A 20,447-nucleotide genomic window follows, 5' to 3' on the forward strand; every position below is an offset into this window, starting at 1 on the left:
CACAAGGATTAGTTCACCCAGAAATGACTAGTGTTCGTTTTCACCTCCATGTTGTTTTAAACCCATAGGCTTCGTTTATCTTCAAAATATAAATATTATTTGTATTTTATTCAGGGTCATTTTGCTTATGCTAAAATCATAAACATTTGTTACTTGAAATAAACTCTTAAACCTTTTAAAAGTACTAAAATAACAAAACGACATTTTTTTGGTAACACTTTAGAATAAGGTTCCATTAGTTAATGTTAGTTAATGTATTAATTAACATGAACAAACAATGAATAATACATTTATTACTGTATTTATTCATCTTCGTTAATGTTAGTTAATGAAAATACAGTTATTCATTGTTAGTTCATGGTAATTCACAGTGCATTAACTAATGTTAACAAGCACAACTTTTGATTTAAATAATGCATTAGTAAATGTTGAAATTAACATGAACTAAGACTTATAAATGCTGTAGAAGGATTGTTCTTGCTTAGTTCATGTTAACGAAAGTAGTTAACTAACATTAACTAATGGAACCTTATTCTAAAATGTAACCCATTTTTTTTTACAAATACAATTACAAAAACAAATCCCAAATAAAATGGATTAAAAAAAAATACTATTAAAAAAAAGTTATTTCTTTTATGGATAAAAAAAATAATTTTTGATTGTAAAGTATCACTAAATGTTGAAACAACCATTAATAAATGCGGCAGACGTTTTGCTAATTATTAAGTTAAATACAATTATAAAAGGTATTAAAGGGACTGTGAACAATCTTTAACATCTTTCACAACATTTATAAAGCTTAATGTTGAAAATATGATAGATTGTGAAATCATTGTTAAAAAATGAAACTTTATTGTAAAACTAACTTCGCTGCCTTCCTTTCACTCTCATAATTTTGTATTTGAGCACTTCATTTCTCCTCAATCACTTTTAGATAAATGCATCAGCTACAAATAAATGTTCCAATTCAGACAAAAACTTTATTTAAAAAAACAAAACAAATATAGATAAAATATACAATAATTCATCCCATTCCATGATTCCCACCATCACACTCAGACATGATTGAGTTGAAATGAAAGGCACGATGTGTCAAATGTCATCAATCAGACTCTCGACTCGTTTAAAGGCACCAGTCAAACACTTCAGTCGCTCCCGTTCATCTGGTTCACTCGTGATGATCCTCCAGCAGGAGACGCTTCATCTGAGGCCTTTGGAAGAATATTATTGCAATAGAGAGACCGACTGTTACCGAGTTTCTTCATGGTAGCTCCAGTGTCACAACAATCACCATCCATCCATCGTTTCCACATCACAGCATGAATGACTGCGTGTGTTTGAAATCCTGTTGTAAAAAAAATAAAAATGATATTTTTGTACATTATTTTTGAAATTTAATTCATATAAAGCAAATCAATAGTGTATAAAAATTGATTAAAATAAATTAAAATTAATAATAAATATTTTAATACATTGTACAGTACTTTATAGTGAGCCGAAAAAAAAATGAAACCATGTCTTGCAATTCATTTTTTACACATTTATATTAATTCTACACCATATAAACCGGGAATTTATACATAAAAATATAGTCTTTAAAATGTATCAAACATGTATAAGATAAATACATTTTAGGACTGGGATATTTGGGGGGCAGTAGTATCTAAATGGTTAAAACCCCTGCAGGGTCAAATTCTGAGTTAATAACAGTGTGTCCAAAACACTTCCCACAATTCCTCTTGACCAAACCCCCCACCACCACCCCGTTGGAATAAAAAATAAAAATCACTCACTTCCTTTGGAGGATGACTGTAGCCTGAATGTTGACTAGAACACAGAAAATAACAGACACAGTTAGACACTGAGACAATCCCATGATGCTGCAAGAAAATGATTCACACCCAGAACAAACTCTCTCTCTCTCTCTCTCTCTCTCTCTCTCTCTCCCTCTCTGTGTGTCGGTCTGCAGTCACTGGGGTTTCTCTCTCTGCCGTGACTCACTTGTGTTCGGTTCTGTGGAGGTTCTGGCTGCTAATGTGAGCCGTGCCGTGACACTGCGTGATCCAGAATGACCTGTAATAATGCACCGCTGAGGTCAAAGGTCAAACACTACCATCTGCCGCTGACGGAAAGGCACACACAGAACGCCATGCATAGTCTTGGGAATCAGTGAAGGCCGAGCCATTAATCCTCACATGCGACTCAAAACTCTCCTGTGTTAACCACAACAACTCAACGTCTGATCAGAACACAGACAGCCATCTGTTCAGCTTCCTGTGCTTCTGGATCAACCAGGACGGTTAGCGCGCACACACACACACACACACACACACAGTGTTAGTTAAGGCAGTAAACTAGTGATCTTACCTTCCTCTGTGTCCTGTGTATGACAGTATTACAGGTTCAGGTCAGTCAGAAACAGAAAAGAAAGTCCAAATGTAAAATCAACTTTATTAAACATGGACAGTAATAAGAGTCTTTCTCTGGAAATGTAACTAATAATTCAATCCTGATATAATGAATCACACTGAGTGTTATTACAATAAAACTAACACTTATTATAAACCATTTCCTGAAATAAAATGCATGTACTTGTAAATTCTAGAACTGAAAAAAAAAACTAAAAAAAAAACATTTATATTTTTCCTTTTTGCTAAAATTCTGGTCATAATTTTCACCACAGAGGGGCAGTAAAATCCTGAGGTTGATTATTAAAGTATAAAACATGATGATTTATTCACTTTACAGTAGAAAATGTATAAATATATTCATAAAAGAATTTTATTAAAGGAGAAACTGATGTTTTGTACCGCACTAACCTTACATTTACAATTAACATAAAAAAAATCTAAATAATTCAAATAAGTGGATTATTAAAAATGAATAAATATAATAGAACACCGCTCTACAACTATATTTGGTAACACTTTACAGTAAGTTCTCATTTACTAACATGAAATAACAATAGATTTTTACAGCATTTATTAATCTTAAGTTTATATAAATGCTAATTTTCATATTAGTTCACAGTACATTAATGATACAACTTTTGATAATATTGTATTAGTATATGTTGAACCTAACACGGTTTATGTTTTAATAGATGCTGTATAATTATTGCTCATGTTACCCTATATTTCATTTGGACAATTTAAATTATAATTATTTTACTTTTAAATGTTTTCAATCAATTTGCATGTCTTTTGAATGTACTACAGTGTATCAAACTTTACGTTCAAATGAAGAGAAAAAATGTATTGCATCCTCAGAATGTGTTCTTTACATAATATATGGAGAAAATACGCTTTATGTGACGCAGGATGGAGAGCTACTCACGGCTGAAGTATCCATGTCGATGGGCATAACACGCTCCGAAAGCACAAAACAGCATAATCAGGCACAGCAGAACCACTCCGGCTATCACCGCCGCCACATTCAGATCATCTGTGAGACACGTTACAGATCACACACACACCTGATGAAACATTCACATTCTGAAGATTCAACACACTCCACCTGAATAGGATTCATATAATAACTTCTAGAAGCCAATCTGAACAAATCATAGGCACTCTGAGTTTCTCACATCAGGGTTTTTATATTGAATCTTCACTATTATGATGATTGCACAATCATACATCACATTTTTAATTTAGCATTATTTACTATTATCATTTCTAGTAATATATTTTTTTTTAAATCATACTACTGAAATGTAATTATTTTTATTTCAGTTTTAACTTTTATTCCCAGTTAGAAATTTTAGCGCTTCAATTTGAAAATTAGAAATGCTGTTTTTCAAATATTTCCGATTTAATCCAGGTAACTAAAATGGTTTTAGTTTACCAGAATAATTCATACGTTCACTGATTTTAATGCAATTTACACTGACATATGATTTGAACTAGCTGATTTTCATCCAGGGTTAAGTTGTATATTATAAAATCAAATTTTATGAACTCATTCACAACAAAAACATTTACACCTCTAATGCTGTAAACAAGAACAGAGAAAGTGCTGCTTCTGTGGATTAAATTAATGCATTTAGCACATGCTTTTATCCAAAGCGATTTACAGTGCATTCAGGCTATCAATTATTACCTATCATGAGTTCCCGCGGAATCGAACCCCCAACCGTGCGCTGCATGGCACAATGCTCTGATCCATCTAGTGTTCCTGTAGCTCAAGTGGTAGTGTTTATTCTGTTTTCAATTCAAAGTTTTAACAATGTTGTAGCATTTTTAAAATTTTTATAGATTTGTTTTTAAAAATAAGCCTGTTCAGTTTTTAAGTTTTAGTCATTTCAGATTTGGTTATTTTAGTACCTTGGCAACTAGGTGAAATGAAATCAAATAAGTTTTTTTTTTTTCTTTTTTTTTCGGTTTTTATTTTAAGTAATTAACTTTAGTTCCTCAAAAAGGTTTTGGGAGATTTTGTCAGGTTCAGCTCAATTCTTGGTACAAATCTGTTCCCAAAATATGGTTAAGTAGGTACGAACACACACACACTCCTCACCAATATGCATGTGTGTGCCCTGGCAGCTCTTGGCAGGTCCCACACCATTTTTGGCCTCACAGTGATACTGTCCCGAATCGGCTCTGCTAACAGTCTGGAACGTCTGACTCAAGCACAAGAGAACAACAGTCAAACACACCTTCATCTTTTTATGTAAGGTCTAGAATCAAGAACCATTCATGTTTGAACTCATGAATTGTACATTTGAATCAATTTAATGACTCCCTGACTCAATGAATCACTCCGATTGGTTCTTATTCGGAATCACATTTTTAGAAACTGACTGGTGGTTAAACATTCAAAACAGTTTATACAATAAAAAAAAAAAAATTACATCAGAAATAGCCCAAAAATGTAGCATATAGTTGACAACCACTTATTGAGATGGATGCTTGGTCAAACAAACTGAAATGAAGCCCAGAATCATTTGGTGTGTTCTTGAGTGTGTGACAGACAGTGTTATTCAGAGACGCTTGTGTCGGTCTGTCAGCATTACTTTGTCATTGTGACACTCATAACAAGAGTAAAATCTGAACACGAGGACATTCACCTCAAAACCACAGCATGTCTTCATTTATACAAAACAGTCACTTTCATTCAAAACAAATGCATAAGCAAGCCACACTGATGATATTAACCATTAATGACACGATAGTGATTATTTTTGATTCTCCAATTTGCTAATATTTGCCTTTAAATACATGTTTTTCCTTTGTCCCATAATCTCAGAATCTTTGTGAGTATAACATCTATATATTATATTGATAAGATGCTGGTTCACTTCTTCACCTCTGCTGCTGAATCTTAAAGGGTTAGTTCACCCAGATAGCAAATGTATGTAATTAATAACTCACCCTCATGTCGTTCCAAACCCGTGAGACCTCCGTTTATCTTCGGAACACAGTTTAAGATATTTAAGATTTAGTCCGAGAGCTCTCAGTCCCTCCATTGAAACTGTGTGTACGGTATACTGTCCATGTCCAGAAAGGTAAGAAAAACATCTTCAAAGTAGTCCATGTGACATCAGAGGGTCAGGGTCGGTTAGAGTTTTTTGAAGCATCGAAAATACATTTAGTCTTTCGTTCATTATCTGGCTTGGCATGGTGTTCATCTTCAGTTCTCTCTTCACATCAGTTCAGTCAATGTACTGTTTGAGTGCCTGAATTACTCCGGGATATTGGTTTGTTTGAACTCAGAGGGAGTGTCAGCCACATTATAAAAGTTAACAGCTTAAGTCATTTGTGGATTAATGCGTATTAGAGATGAATTATGATTCAGTTCGATTTAGTGAACTGAATGATTCGTTCGTGAACCAGATATCCAGACTGCTTTGATTTGAACTCTCTCTCACAACAGACACGGAAGAGAAGACAATGCTGAATAGTCGTAGTTTTTGCTATTTTTGGGCCAAAATGTATTTTCGATGCTTCAAAAAATTCTAACCGACCCTGACCCTCTGATGTCACATGGACTACTTTGATGATGTTTTTCTTACCTTTCTGGACATGGACAGTATACCGTACACACAGCTTCAATGGAGGGACTGAGAGCTCTCGGACTAAATCTAAAATATCTTAAACTGTATTCTAAAGATAAACGGAGGTTTTACGGGTTTGAAACAACATGAGGGCGAGTTATTAATTACATAAATTTGCTATCTGGGTGAACTAACCCTTTAAAAATAGAAGCCATGGCAGCTTGGGACAAAGTTTAGTTGATGGGCCTATGACATGTCAATTCCCAATTCCCCTTTTTCTACTAAACTTCCTATGTCTTCTTCAGAATAAATATTCACTGCCTTTCTACCCATGTGCCTCGAAGCAGATGCAATGCTGCCTGAGCTTTTCTACCCTACAGTAAGCAATGGCCTTAAGGACTTTGGTAGCAAGCTTTCTGGGACTAACCTCCCCACCAAGCCGGGGCCTGAATTTGGCGGGAAAATAGCCTTGTCACCCACAGGGCCGTCTATGAGAGGTTCACAGTAGTGATAAAAATACCCGTTTTGGGTGCAATTCCCTATAGCCAAGTATAAATATTTGGTTATTTTACTGACAAATGTCGATAGCATATTATTGTAGCACGAAAGCACATTAATACAATGCGTGAGTGCAAATCTTTCTTTGCTATTGCACAAAACCAGATGCACTTAAAACGTTAATTATTTTTGCACCTGAATTTAACATTGTCAGAAGTTATAAACCAATCAGATTTCAGAGATGGATCTGTCATTTCTTTACATTTAATAGTATTAGAAATGAATCGACATTTGTCAGTAAAATAAAGCCATATATTTTCATATTTTATTAGGTTCTTTGATAAGGTTAAAATACAGTCTGTGTAGCAATGTAACTTGCGTTATGTCCCCATGGCTCGGGGCGGCTAAAGAAATTTCACTTTATTTACACGTTGGGCTGGGGCGGGCCAAATAATTTCAGAGAAGTGGGACCCAATAGTTTACATGGGGTTCACAGACCCTCAATTCTACGATTCAAGCAGTGCCATAACTCAGAGCAGCGGCCTGCAGTGTATTGAGCATGGAGAAGTTTAATTTACTCGATCACTTATTCACAGTATATCAGCAGCCCTCTGCCTCAAAGCAGCGGCCAACCATGTGCAGAGCATGGAAAAGTTCCAGACGGTCATCCATGTGCAGGCTATAAGGTGGATCCACCTTATTTTTTCACACGTGGGACTGATATGTAGTCAATTTAAAAAAAGTAAAATTAGTTGTCAAACCATTAATCATGATTAATTGCATCTAAAATAAGTTGTTAACAAAATATGCGTGTACAGAAAATTACATTTTACAAAAATATTAACATAGAATATTTTCAATAATATTTATAATATTAGTTTTTGTAAATTTTTTATTAAAATGCAGTCTTGGTGAGCAGAAGAGACTGCTTTCAAAAATATAAAAAAAACCTTTTGAACAGTAGTGTAGATGAGCTGTTTCTAACGTTAAATCAGCTGAATGTGTTGTGTTAACTAGATTAAACGGCATTAAACATTCATCTCAGCAGTTAGCAGGTCAACACTGGCAGTTTTCATCCTCACCAGTATGCCAGTGAACTCGTTGACCGTGTATGTGGCGTTGGGCTGGCGGATGGGCAGAGCGTGGTTATCTTTGAACCAGGTGTAGACAGCGGGTGGGATGCTGTGCTGATCCCTACAACGAAGCTCCACCTGAGATCCTGTCATAGCAGAGCTGGGCACGTCACACAACGGTGTTTGTGGAGGCACTGAAAGCGCATAAAACACATTAGACACACAAGTAGAACACGCAGAGCATCAGAGAGCAGAATAGGCGTGTGTTACCCAGCACTCTCAGTGTGACGTTGGTCTCTCCCAGCGTGATCGAGTCCAGCGGAGCGCTGACCTCACAGCGGTACTTGCCCGCATCAACCTGAGTCACTCTGCGCAGCCGCACTGTTGCCCCTTTAATCTCTGCACGATCATGAAATGGCCCTGAACAACACAGAAGACATTTGCACATCTCTAAATGATAACTGCTACACCAGATCCAGTGGAAGACATTTTTAATACATGACTGTACTTAAGCACATTTTTCAAGTATCTGAAACCTTTATTTAGCTACATTATGATTTTTTATTTTAACGGTAAACGATTCATTCACAAATTGAACCAAGCATATTGCCATTTGAATCAGTGAGTTGTGACTCCGACAAATAAAGTCTCCAGTTAAGAATTTATTGAAAAGTCTGACTGAAAATGAGCCAGGAATGGGCTTGAGTGCGACAGCTTGATGGAGTGAACAGTAAGTTACTAATGCAGAATTTGAGAGTTTATTTTTGTAAATGAAAATCAAATTTAAGTCACGACTGTCAGTTGTTTGTGAACTAAGCCGTTTAAGCCTACTGTATGAAATGCGTGAATGTGGACATGCCTGAACAGTTTAGGTTTTATTTAAAAACTAAACATGACCTGTTTGTATAGCATTGCATAGACTCATGTAGCAAATCTCTGCGTTTTTGTATGAAAATAGTGTTCCTGTAGCTCAAGTGGTAGAGCATTGTGTTTTTAAGCGCAAGGTTGGGGGTTTAAATCACAGGGAACACATGTTAGGAGAAAATTGTTGGCCTGAGTGCAATGTAAGTTGCTTTGGATAAAAGCGTCTGATAAATGCATAATTTCGTTTTTTTTATTTAATTGACAATGAATTTACAGTAGCTAGCTACTCTGCAGATGTCACAGAAAATGTGCGATTTGAAGGATTGATGAATTAATAAAAAACAAAAGCTGTAAAATAATGACAAAAGCACTGCTATATAAATATATAGGCTAATCTGTTTGTTTTGCATGTCTCTCTGTGAATGAGCGGCATTGTCATGTACTACATTCACAAGTATGTGCCGGCGAGGCTTAAAGTGCCAGGTTTAACAGTGCCTGCTGTACAGCAGTCTCAGGAGTACCCCCCGGCCAGCGAGAGGCGATGGGGGTATGTGACGAGTGGGACGGTGGAGTGATTGGAAATGAGCCCTCTAGTCTCACGGAGGAGATCAGAAGGCTACAAAAGGGGAGCGACGACAGTGAAGGACGAGAGAGGACCAAGCCTGAGCTTTATTTTGTGTTTGGTTTTTATTTGTGCACGACAGTTGTCCGCGAGGGGCTGTCGCACTGTTTTGTGTTTATTTATTATTAAAGTCTCTTTTGATTGTCTGCCAGTTCCCATCTCCTTCTTCCCGTAATTAGGAAGTTTATATTGTTACACTCACTGAGAGAACAATTAATAATCATTTCATCATTTTAATTTGAGAAAACCACTGTCAAAAACAAATACATTGACACTCAAAGCTCTTCAATACAACCCGTCCAAATAAAAGTCTGCTTTTTAACTCGAAGAAATTGACAGAAATTACGATTGTACTATAGTGTAGCCTACTTCTAAAATAATAATAATTTACATAAATATTAGGGAATATAATTTTTTCCATCATTTTAATTTGGTAAGTCTCTGTTGTGCAGCCCTTTGCAAAAACAAAAGAATAAAAGGTTTTAAAACATCAATTAAATTTGTATGCATTTTCATTACCACCATTTTTGATAGTATATTTGTATTAAATGTACAGAATCCAGAAAAATTAAGTCAAACCAGAATTTATGAATTTGTATGAATTAATAAACTAATAAATGGTAAAATTTTCTTGCGTTTATTAAAATTTGAATAAACATGCTTTCAAACATTTGTTCAACCCCAACCCCCCCCCAAAAAACCTGTTTTGATTGTTTAATACCGTATAACCTTGGTATTTTCTGAGACGATTATCATACAACCCTAGTTGTCACTACCGTACTTTAGTTAATTATGTGTGTACAGAGGTACTTAAGGAGTAAAACAAAGGAGTGAACTGACAACCAAATTTAACTGTAGTGTGTATGTGGCCTGTGTGTTTGAGAGGGGGTTGCTGTGCTACACTGTATAATGTCCAGCAGATGAAACGGTTGGAAAAATTGTACATCACAAACATCAGTTACCTACGAAATGGCCATCATAATAAACGAATGACACATCCTTGTCTATCTTCTTCCACTCAATGCGAGGATTCTTGTCATTTTCTGTCCTGAACTCACAGGAGAGCTCCGCATCTGTGGAGGACAGCACATTTCATGGAGTTAGCACACATCATCTCACTGACGTCTACATGAAGACAACACAAAAACTCACCCGAGAACTCATGCACTTCCACTTGAGGACTGCGGCTGGTGACGGTGACAGGGACGACAGCGATGCCTGAGACGGAGACAAGGATGAATGATCAACACAATGAAAAATTCACCTAGTGTGTGTGGTATGTTAGTCTAATGTTCATTTTGGTAGCTTGACTTCCTGAATATTATCAGTGTTGTGGTTTCTAAGGAGTTCTAGTGTTTGCTAGGGCACCTCTACACAGATGCTATAATGTTAGTATAGTAGTAGTTGCTAGGATATTACTATGTGGCTGCTAGGGTAATATGAATGGGTTTTGAGATGCTGCTATAAGGTTAAGCTCAACATGGATTTCTAAACATAACCGATAACACTCTTGACTAGTATTAATACTGAACAGACACAAAAGGTCTAGTATCTGTTCACCGGTGCATTAATGGCTAAAGTTGTTTTCAGGTGCTTCCCTTCCTGAATAACATGACTGACTGTTTCTGCCCAAGCATCAATAGAGTAAGACCACGGGCCACAAGGGATGAAGACAAAAGGAGGTTTCCATATCAGATCATACATTCACATTGCATTGTGATGATTTTACAATATTAGGATTTCAACTTCCTTGTCAAAGTCTGACATCCCATCATGCACGTCGCATTCATTTGAATCATCTACAGATAAATGACCATATAACTCTTTGCAAAAATGCAAGCTGCGCAAAATGACATGGATTCCTGTGGAAACTGAACATCTAAATCACTCTTGGAATGGTTTCTGGACAGACAAAATCATTAACAAAAGGACAATGGTGGCTGAATACAGCCACTGCATACAGTGATCAATCAAGATCACAGAATTGCCATTGTATAAAAAAAAAAAAAAACACATTGTAATAGCATGGTACTTTTTGGTTTATGTTGCATCTTGCTGTGTTCTTCTTACAAATCAGTACTGTACCATAGTACAGTGATGGCATCATGGTAATTATATGGCCCTTGTAAACATGTTGAAATTATATTTACATGGGTATTTTAAGAACACCATGGAACTGAAAACTCATGAAAGTTCTAGGCTACTTTTTTGTCAATGTGCTTAAATCACTGTACTGTGGTACCAGCAGTGTTATTTTACTATAATCCATATACTATAACATTTCTTATTAATGAATTTAAATTATTTTTATATATTTTGTAAAGTTTTGTTTCAGTTGCTTTTGTCATTGAGTTTATGGAGTTATTTTTATTTCAGTTTTAGTACTTCACATTAACTTATTTAATACCAGGGCAACATTTGTTAATTTTTTAATTCTAATATCTAGGCCTATTTTTTTTTATTTAGGCCAGTTTTAGTTTACAATAACAGCTCTGATTTGTCTGGAAGGCTTCTGTCAACACACAGTTGTAGTGCTCACGTCTGTTTGAATGTCCATGAGATCACACAGAAGGAATGCTGACATTCCTCCATATCTGTATTATTCCAGTTGTGGAGTATGAAACCGGATGGTTTGTGTCAGTACCATACATCATCTTATCAAACCCCATGAGCTGCTGTCAATCACCCACTCGCATCAGACAAACAACCTCAACATCTTTCACAGGAATGGTTTAGATATACAGTGGGTATACAATAGAATTACCTTGTTTAAAATAATGACATTGCTTTGCAGCCTGAAATGAAGACAAACACTTTTTTTCTATTGCTGTATTTACTCAGTGCAACTTATAACATCCAAGTGAATGATACAACACCGACATGTCAGAAAAAATAAAAAACAATCACCAAGTTGGAAAAAGGGGTCACCCCTTTAAGTTTTTAGTTGAACCACCTTTTGCTTTAAAGGGGTCATGTGCTTTCAATTTTTCCTTTTTCTTTGGAGTGTTACAAGCTCTTGCTGCTTGAAGAAGATCTATAAAGTTGCAATGACTATAAAGTCTCAAATCCAAAGGGATTTTTATTTTTTAGTCAAAGTTAAGACTCTGCCATGCCCCCATAAAATGCCTCTTTTAAACATGTCCCCACATCTCTATGTCACTATGTGGAAATTTTTGCATAATTCCACCCTAATGTTCATGCAAAGAAAAAGCATTGTTTCAGTAACCACAGTTAGTGTGAGTGCGGCGCGAGTCACACAGTGGAGTCAGCTGTCTTAAGGCGCACGGGAATACATGGTGTGATTTTTGTGGTCGTACGAGCTCGCAGATTATTTTTTTTTAATTTTGTAGATGCTTGTACAGTGTAAGAACAATTATGGGCCGATCAGAGAACATTACGAGCACCTCCCGACAATTTCAAACAGGTCAAAAATAAATAAATAAATAAATGGGCATGCTGTCGGTTTAAATTTGTGGTGTATGTACGGTTAAACGAGACGATTTGCCAATCCATCTGAAGTTGACCAATCAGAAGATGATAAAACCCACATATTATGTATATCAATTGTTTATATAGTAATTTTAGTGTATAATACAGCTCTATTTTTTGTCATTCCGAATTGTGCCGGATTTGCTGTTCAGTTTTATGAATGAACATAGCTTTTGTATTTCCGGTAAAATGACTAAAAATTCTGAAATGGCCTCGAGTAGTTTATGAAGAACTAAGGCCATGCTTCTCTCTGCTTTTCAGCCATTCCCTTTGCCATGTCTTGGTTTCTTTTTCTGGATGTCAAAAGCTATAGCTGCCACAAAGTAAACGTTTTCGTCCTCATAATCCATATTTTCATGAATTGGGCAAAACTTAATGCTTACGTCATTATTTGTCAAATCGTAGTAAATTCATGTCATGTGGGACTGTCTCCATATGATTTTCGGATAAACTCAATTGTGATATGTGCGAGGGCTCACGAAGTTCCGACTTTCAGAATTGCACGGTGTACGGCCACATTTAACGCATTATGGCTTGTATACTGCAACATGTCACAGTGTCTGACACGCGGCTCTGTTCCTCTATCCGGCTTCAACTGATGGTAAAACTGAAGGACATTATTAACTTTACATTTATTTTTTTAAAGCAGCAGCTAACGATAATGGAAAGGGCGTTATATTTCCGACAAGTGCTCCAGTCCCAGCTGCAGAGAAACACCTCCATAACAGGATATTACCACCTCCAATGCTTTACTGCAGGAATGCTGATATTTGTATGGTGATCTGTATTCGATTACAGCCAGACATATCAGTTGGTTTTGATGCAAAATAATTCAATTTTAGTCTCCGCTGCCTCAGGATCTTCAAGGTGCATTTTAGCAAAGCGGAGTAGTGACTGTGTGTGGCATTTCTTGAGGAGTGGCTTTTTCTTGCAACCCTCCCGAACAAGCCACATTTATGAAGAATTTATGATATTGTTGCTACATGCACACAACGAACACTCTTTGTCAAATTCCTACAACTGCTTCAAAATTGCTGTAGGTTTCTTGTTAGCCTCTCTGATCAGTTTCCTCCTGGCTCTTTCATTTAGTTTGGAGCAACATCCTGATCCAAACACCAAACACCTTCCACTTCTTAAAGGTGCCATATGCAAAAATTGAGGTAAAAATATCCAAAAAATTACCTACATGCATCAAAAGAATGACAAAAAAATAAGGGCGATGATGTCTTTAAAAAAAAAAAAGTCAAGTTATAGTGCTGCAGAGATATCAACCTTAATTAGCATTAGCATTACTAGCCCCGGCCCGACAGGTGTCATAATACCAGTTTCGGCCATGGGAGGCGGTATGCGGGCAACATAACCACCAGCCAACCTGCAATACACGAATAACTCGCAGGGCTTGTCGGCGTGCCTGAACCTGATGTCAATCATGTGGAAAGTACAGCCTTGTACTTCATTTCAGTTCAGGGAAGAGAGAGGAAAGATGGCTCAAGCCCTTGGCAAGAGACCACCACCCGCTACAGGGAAACAACCGCGCTCGGAATCACAAATCAAATCCGATAAGACCCGACCCAGAGTAAACATTGGCACTGCTTTCAATCGCTGGAGACAACTGATGGACCTGAAAGAAATGAGGTTCGATTCCGAACTTGCAACATTTCTTTTGGATTGGTAAGTTAGATCCTGTTAGTATTTTGCTAGAAGTTTGTTTTAAATGTTTGTGTATTTTTTTTTCCGGGACGTTATAACATAGAAATGTATCGAATGCTGTTCGATAAACGTGCTAATGTTAGCGATGGCGTTTGATAATTAGCTAGCTATAAAGTTACCCATTTTTTAATTTCATAACTAACCTGCTCTGTGTAGTCTGTTGGTCTCTGTGTCCTCTTTGCTTTGTGGTTTTTCTGTGCGTGAGAACATTTATGTGTGGCGTGAAAGCGTGTGAAAAGAGTCAATTGCGTGTGTCTCACGGTGAATGCTTGAGAGTTGGCAGCTCTGGTTACGTTGGTTGGCGCTAGCTTGGTCAACATCAGCTGTCTGATGTTGACCAATGATGTTGACAGAATGTTGTCTGTCAAATTAATTAAATTCAAATAATGTATATACACAACTCAAAATGTAACATGAACAAAACGAATAGGAACATATTCACTGGTAAAGGTGAAGGGGAGTAGCTTGAAGATGTCATGTTTCAAAATCACTTGACATCACCCAGCGTTCCTCTGGAGGCAAAACGTCCTCTTAGGCTTTGGCTATGGCTCTAGGGTTGTTGTGAAGGTAGGGGCGGAGCATAGAGACTATGCCGTTTCTCGTTTGTTACTCTAGAGTAGACCAATTCACTTTATTGAGGCATACTGCCCCCATCTGGTATGGAATGTGGAGTATGACTTGATTTTTTTTGCCAGACATGACAGATGGCACCTTTAATAATAAACTTCACTGTGCTTCTAGGAATTGATAAAGCCTTTGAAAATGTTTTTGTATCCACCTCCTGACTGGTGCTGGTCCACAACTTTATCCTGGAGATCTTTTGACTGTGCCTTGTCTCCAATAGTTGATTGTTTGCTTCAGTTGCACTACCAAGGACTGAAACGTTCCAGGAAAACTCCTCATGCTGAGATGATTAAAATGACTGTGGTCATTTACAAAAAGCCCAGTTGAAAATCAAATGGCTTTTTGTGCCACTGAGAAGGTGAGATTGGCACGGGGGGGGGGGGTCATTTTTCCAACTCTGTGTTGTTTTGATTTTTCTGACATATGGTTTGATATCTTTCACTTGGATGTTATAAGCTGCACTGAGTAAATACAAACGGTGTCGATTTTCCTTTCATGCTGCAAAGCAACAAAATGTGATCATTTTAAAGGAGGGTTACACCACTGTTTTATAAAAATTATTAACTCTGCCTCATGTCAGTCCAAACCTGTTTGCACACAAAAGTTGTTTAGCAGATTTTTCCATGCAGCTCCTCACCAAATAGCCTGCAAAACTACTCCTTTTATGTTCCACTGAAGAAAGTAATCCAAAACTGCTCTGAAACAATATGAGGGAGAGTACATGACAGATATGATCTGTATTTCTATTCAGCAGAGATTTCGAACTGCATCTTTTTAGCAGCTCGGTGCCGAGCTCGACCTTGCACCTGACGTCTTATCACCCTTCCCTCTGTCTGAATTTGAGGAGGGATGGAGAGAGGCATTGTGTGCTGACGGAAATCAACGCACATGAAAACACTGTGTCCAGTCTGATAAGACGACCTGACACATGGACGACACAGACAGCAACTGTCCCTTTGAGAACTACACACAAACACACACCTGTCACTGCTTGTGTCCTGAGTCAGCACATAAACACACTCGCTCACTGATTCAGATTCAGATTTTACAGCTCTCAAACAACAACAGCTCAACAACAAATGCAAATTAATCTTTAGAATGAGATTTAAACAATCATACAGATACTCTTGCTGAATCGTTCGATAATGTTCAGGTCAGAAACTACAACAATGAAAAATAAATTGCATGGAGACAACTTTTGCCCCTAGATTCTCGCTACTGTGATATGATCCTTAATTATTTTTCACAAAAATATTCATACATTACAATTATACATTACATAAATATCTAAAAATAATTATAAAAATGTCCCCTCATTTTTATTATCGCAATGCAGTAATTTATGTAAGGCTTTAGCACAAGAATTTTAAATCAGCACAAACTAAATGGAGTACAACAAATGCATGACATGTAGTCTGTCTTTGTGTGTTTAAACAACCTTCTTGTACTTGGTTTCAGAGCCATTACATACTCTTTTAGATACTAAATTAACACCGTTTCATTCTTGTAATTTTAGGGTGAAATATGAGGTTCAAATTAAGATAAATGTTCTTATAGAGATTCTTAATGAATTTAACAACTATTCAATTGTGGATTTGTGTAAATACAAGGACTGTAATAATGCCTGTGAATAAACAGAAAAAAAAAGCCCAGTGTTGATTGATTGTTGTGTTGATCTGTCGGGTGATTGTGAGCTTGTGGAGCGCGAGAAACTCTGAAAGAACAAAGACACTCTGTGGAACTCTGGAACAGCTGGTACAGACAACTCCACCCTCAACACACACACACACACACACACACACCATTTGATCAGAGCTGTGGCATCACAAGTGTTCTCTGAGATCTCATGAGACGCAGTGTGTTGAGCAGAATTACAGTAAAACACCATCAAACTCAGCCAGAATCAACAGATGCAGAATCAGAGAAGCGCTGCACATCTGAAACCTCACAAACACGCTCGGCATCGCATGGATGACCACACAAACACACATTCTACAAATTCTCCTGGCCAAGTACCATGGTGTTTTTTATTTTTATTTTTTTAAAGATATTAATAATAATAATAATAATAAAGAATCAAATACTGATGGGTTCTTATAATTTAACTAAAACCTATACAAATGTATAATTTAAAATAAAATCAACATTAACTGAAATTAAGAAAACAAAAGTATAATTTTAAATTGGTTTACCAAAATATATCAAATGAAAAAAAAGTAAAAACAAACAAATAAATAAATAAATAAAATAAAAATATCTCAGTGATTAAATAACTCTGAAAACCCATGATGAAGGCCTAACTATAATTATAAATACTGTAATAAATATTGGTAATAAACAAGCCTTAGTTATACTGACCATGCTTGAACTGGTTATGATGGTAATCTCAGCACATCATCTTCTGTTTACTTCAGATAATGAGCCATTAAGATTTAAAGTTAAAATCAGAGCAGCCAAATTAATTGTTTTAATTATGTTAAATATCATTATTTCAAATTAATTCAATGAACATTTTTTACTGACTGAACTATGATCTTAAGAGAGATCTCAAAATTATACTTCAAACCTCACAACAAAGTAGTCTACTTTGGTTATACCATGGTTCAGTAGATCTACTGAATGATTGGTATATTCAAGTACTACGTTACATTAGATGGTATTTTACAGTTTTAACCCAATCATTTGTAAATGGAAAACTTTTGCCTGCAGATGGAATCATCACGTGTACATATGATATAGATGGTATTCAACGGAACTGGAGAAAGCATAGGATACAGCATGACACAGAAACACACAAGCACTTAATCTTATTCTCCAAAGGAGATCATGAGTCTTTAAGAAGATCACATGGAACAGAGCACTTACTCTGAATTAATATCAGCAAAGCCACGGACACAAACATCTCATCCACAGAGCCGGTGAACTTCACAGAAGAATCCGCGAACAAAGGTGAAATAAGCGCGTGTTTACCCAAATTATTCGCCCCGCACGTGCTGAACGATGCTCAAACTCTGACTGACTGAGCGAACGAACTAACGCGCGTTCTGCGTGCGTGCGCATGTGTGTGTGTTTGTGTGGAGAGGGAGGGAATAACACTAATTACACGCGCGCGCACGCACACTCAAGACAATTTAACCCAGGGATGTCAAACTCAATTCCTGGAGGGCCGGAGCCCTGCAGAGTTTAGATTCAACCCTAATTAAACACAACTAATACAACTAATCAAGTCCTTCAGGCTTATTTGAAAACTACCTGTGCTGTGTTCGCAATGTTATACTATCATACTACTCTTACTGTTTCTGCAGTATCCAGTATGTATGCTGTGCAATAGTGTGCAAATTGTCTGAATGCATAAAAATACCTGGATGACCTACTATATTTACTATAGACTATAGCTCAAGTACACTGAAATCAGTACAGAAATGTTGTAAGAGTTTGTAATGGCATACTACATAATACTCCTACTATACTGCAGTTTGCTGTGTGTATACTGTGTGTGATTTGTAAGTGAATGTTATGTATGTATGGAATGCCCGGATTACATGCTACATTTGCTGTAATTTGATGTATGCATCTGAAGGGAAATTGTTTCCCAGAATGCAACGCGCTCCGTGTAATGTTTCATCTTCAAACGTGTGAGTGAACTGGAAGCAGTAATAGTAATTATAAATGTAACACATTTATAAATATACACACACGTTACTATCGCTGTGTATCTGCAAACAATACAATTAGGACATAAATTGTACTTTTATGTCTACAGCTGTGATAAACAGCATTGCAGAAGACGCCTATTTATCTGTACTATCAGTGGATTTTAGAGAATAAAGATGTGTGATGATTGATTTTGACACGAGCGACCCAAGTTCAAGGCTGCCCTTTACCAAGCTTGTTCTTCACCTTTTCCCATCACATATCAGATCAGAAAGGCACTTATTTTGAATAATAATAAGTGTTATTGGGTGGCTATAGGTCTAGTGATGTTTTGTCTCAATAAAGTGACATTCATTTAGTGATTTTTTTTTAAGTATGATCATTGAAACTCACTGTTATTGCATAATGTTTTATACTGTACTACAGTACTGAAATATATACATCTACCACTACTATGAACACAATTATTATTATTTTTGTTCAGTATGTTAAGTTGATTAATTATGAAATAAGTTCAGTTGGGAAATATAGCATTATTTACTTGTATGAATCCTTAATTAACAAGTCTTTGTAAAAAAGAATGATTAGCACATTTATTTGTGAGGTAACAACCTCAGCAGCTGTGCTGAATTAATGATCTGTCCTGTGATGACACTTTAGCACACACTTTAAAACATTTGTTGCTTATTGTAAACTGTTTCATACACTATTCTTTAAAAAATAGTAAGCAGTATACACTGTGTACTGGGCAGTAAGCAAGTATGCCATTTCGAACACAGCAATGGTAAGAGCATTGAAGCAGGGTTGGAACAAAACTCTTCAGGGCTCCGGTCCTCCAGGAACTGAGTTTGACACCCCTGGGTTAACCAAAACAAAAGATCACCGGCTGCAGGGGTGTGCAAACTCTGTCCTAGGGGCCAGTGTCCTGCAGAGTTTAGCTCCAACTTACAATACCTTCTAATATGGCTAGTAAGAGCTTGATTAGCTGCTTCAGGTGTGTTTGATTAAGGTTAGAGCTAAACTCTGCAGGACAGTGGCCATCCAAGACCGAGTTTGGGCACCCCTTAACCTATTGTGATTACAATATAGTGAAGGTTAAAAGTAGTGTGAGACAAATTACACATTTCATATATAAATCCGAATTCTGACCCCTGCCAGATTATTACCCCCTAGTATTGGTAACGTTAGGTTTTAGGATTAAGGGGTTAGGATCAGAGGTGGGGTTAGGATTAGGCAATCAGGTAGCTCAGGGATAGGCACCGTGGGTCCTGCAGAGTTTAGCTCTAACCCTAATCAAACACACCTGAACAAGCTAATCAAGCCCTTCAGGATTACTAAGGCTACAGACAGTGAGGGTTTTTTCAGGGTTGGAGCTAAACTCTGTAGGACATCGGCGCTTGGAATGATGTTCCCTACCCCTGAGGTAATGGCTTCAATGAGGGGGTAAATAATTTGGTTCTGAATTCTGACTGATAAGCCCATTTCTTCAGCGTAGGACACACGACTGCACGTCAGTTGCTCCGTCCGAAAGCTCTAAAATCATGATGTCCGAATCTAAATTCTGCTTTACCTGCTGTCTCCGGAAGTGCCTTCTTCTGGTCAAATTTTGAAGGCATCACAGATGTATCCTTAAATGCCTTTGATATCCCACAATCCTGTGCGTTCCATTCCATGATGGTTGAACTAAAAAATATAAGGATAGCGTCTGAAAGTTGCAGTTTGGTGGTCAGTTTGTGTGTAAAATGTGTATTTCTGACTCACTTTTTCCACTTTTGATGTTATTTCTAGCGATAAATCAATATTATAGTAATTAAATATTATTTTAGTTATTATTAAATCCCATTGTATTTTGTTGTAGATCATTAAACCATTATGCTGCTTCAGAAGTCTGTCCGAAATCAGTTTCATGAGATGCCTTTGT

At 36.8% G+C, this 20,447-nt stretch overlaps 1 protein-coding gene across 2 annotated transcripts; it reads right to left on the bottom strand.

Moving 5' to 3' along the window:
- Positions 1–960: 960 nt before the first annotated feature.
- On the bottom strand, positions 961–17,951 carry jam2a (junctional adhesion molecule 2a). Of its 2 annotated transcripts, XM_026253817.1 has the most exons (11): positions 17,738–17,951; positions 10,202–10,267; positions 10,012–10,122; positions 7,834–7,983; positions 7,573–7,757; positions 4,516–4,618; positions 3,337–3,444; positions 2,368–2,380; positions 2,002–2,073; positions 1,794–1,827; positions 961–1,345 (listed from the first exon to the last, which is right to left on the bottom strand). In XM_026253817.1, the coding sequence occupies exons 1-11, from the start codon at positions 17,772–17,774 to the stop codon at positions 1,313–1,315; spliced, it is 912 nt and encodes a 303-aa protein (XP_026109602.1). In that variant the 5' UTR covers positions 17,775–17,951; the 3' UTR covers positions 961–1,312. The 2 variants fall into 2 exon arrangements, with proteins under 2 accessions (XP_026109602.1, XP_026109664.1); XM_026253879.1 differs by lacking the exon at positions 2,002–2,073 and having other exon boundaries at positions 17,738–17,950.
- Between the last annotated feature and the right edge of the window lie 2,496 nt (positions 17,952–20,447).

Source organism: Carassius auratus, chromosome 1 (assembly GCF_003368295.1).
Source record: "Carassius auratus strain Wakin chromosome 1, ASM336829v1, whole genome shotgun sequence".
Classification (NCBI taxonomy): domain Eukaryota; kingdom Metazoa; phylum Chordata; class Actinopteri; order Cypriniformes; family Cyprinidae; genus Carassius; species Carassius auratus.

What these genes read in the sequence shown, in the direction of transcription:
- jam2a (XM_026253817.1), bottom strand. Translation starts at nt 17,774, where the DNA reads ATGTTTGTGTCCGTGGCTTTGCTGATATTAATTCAGA. An exon ending in GGGCACACACATGCATATTG is followed by an intron (nt 3,445 to 4,515) that starts GTGAGGAGTGTG and finishes CGTGTCTCACAG; the next exon opens with ATGATCTGAATGTGGCGGCG. An exon ending in CTCCACAGAACCGAACACAA is followed by an intron (nt 1,828 to 2,001) that starts GTGAGTCACGGC and finishes TCTGTGTTCTAG; the next exon opens with TCAACATTCAGGCTACAGTC.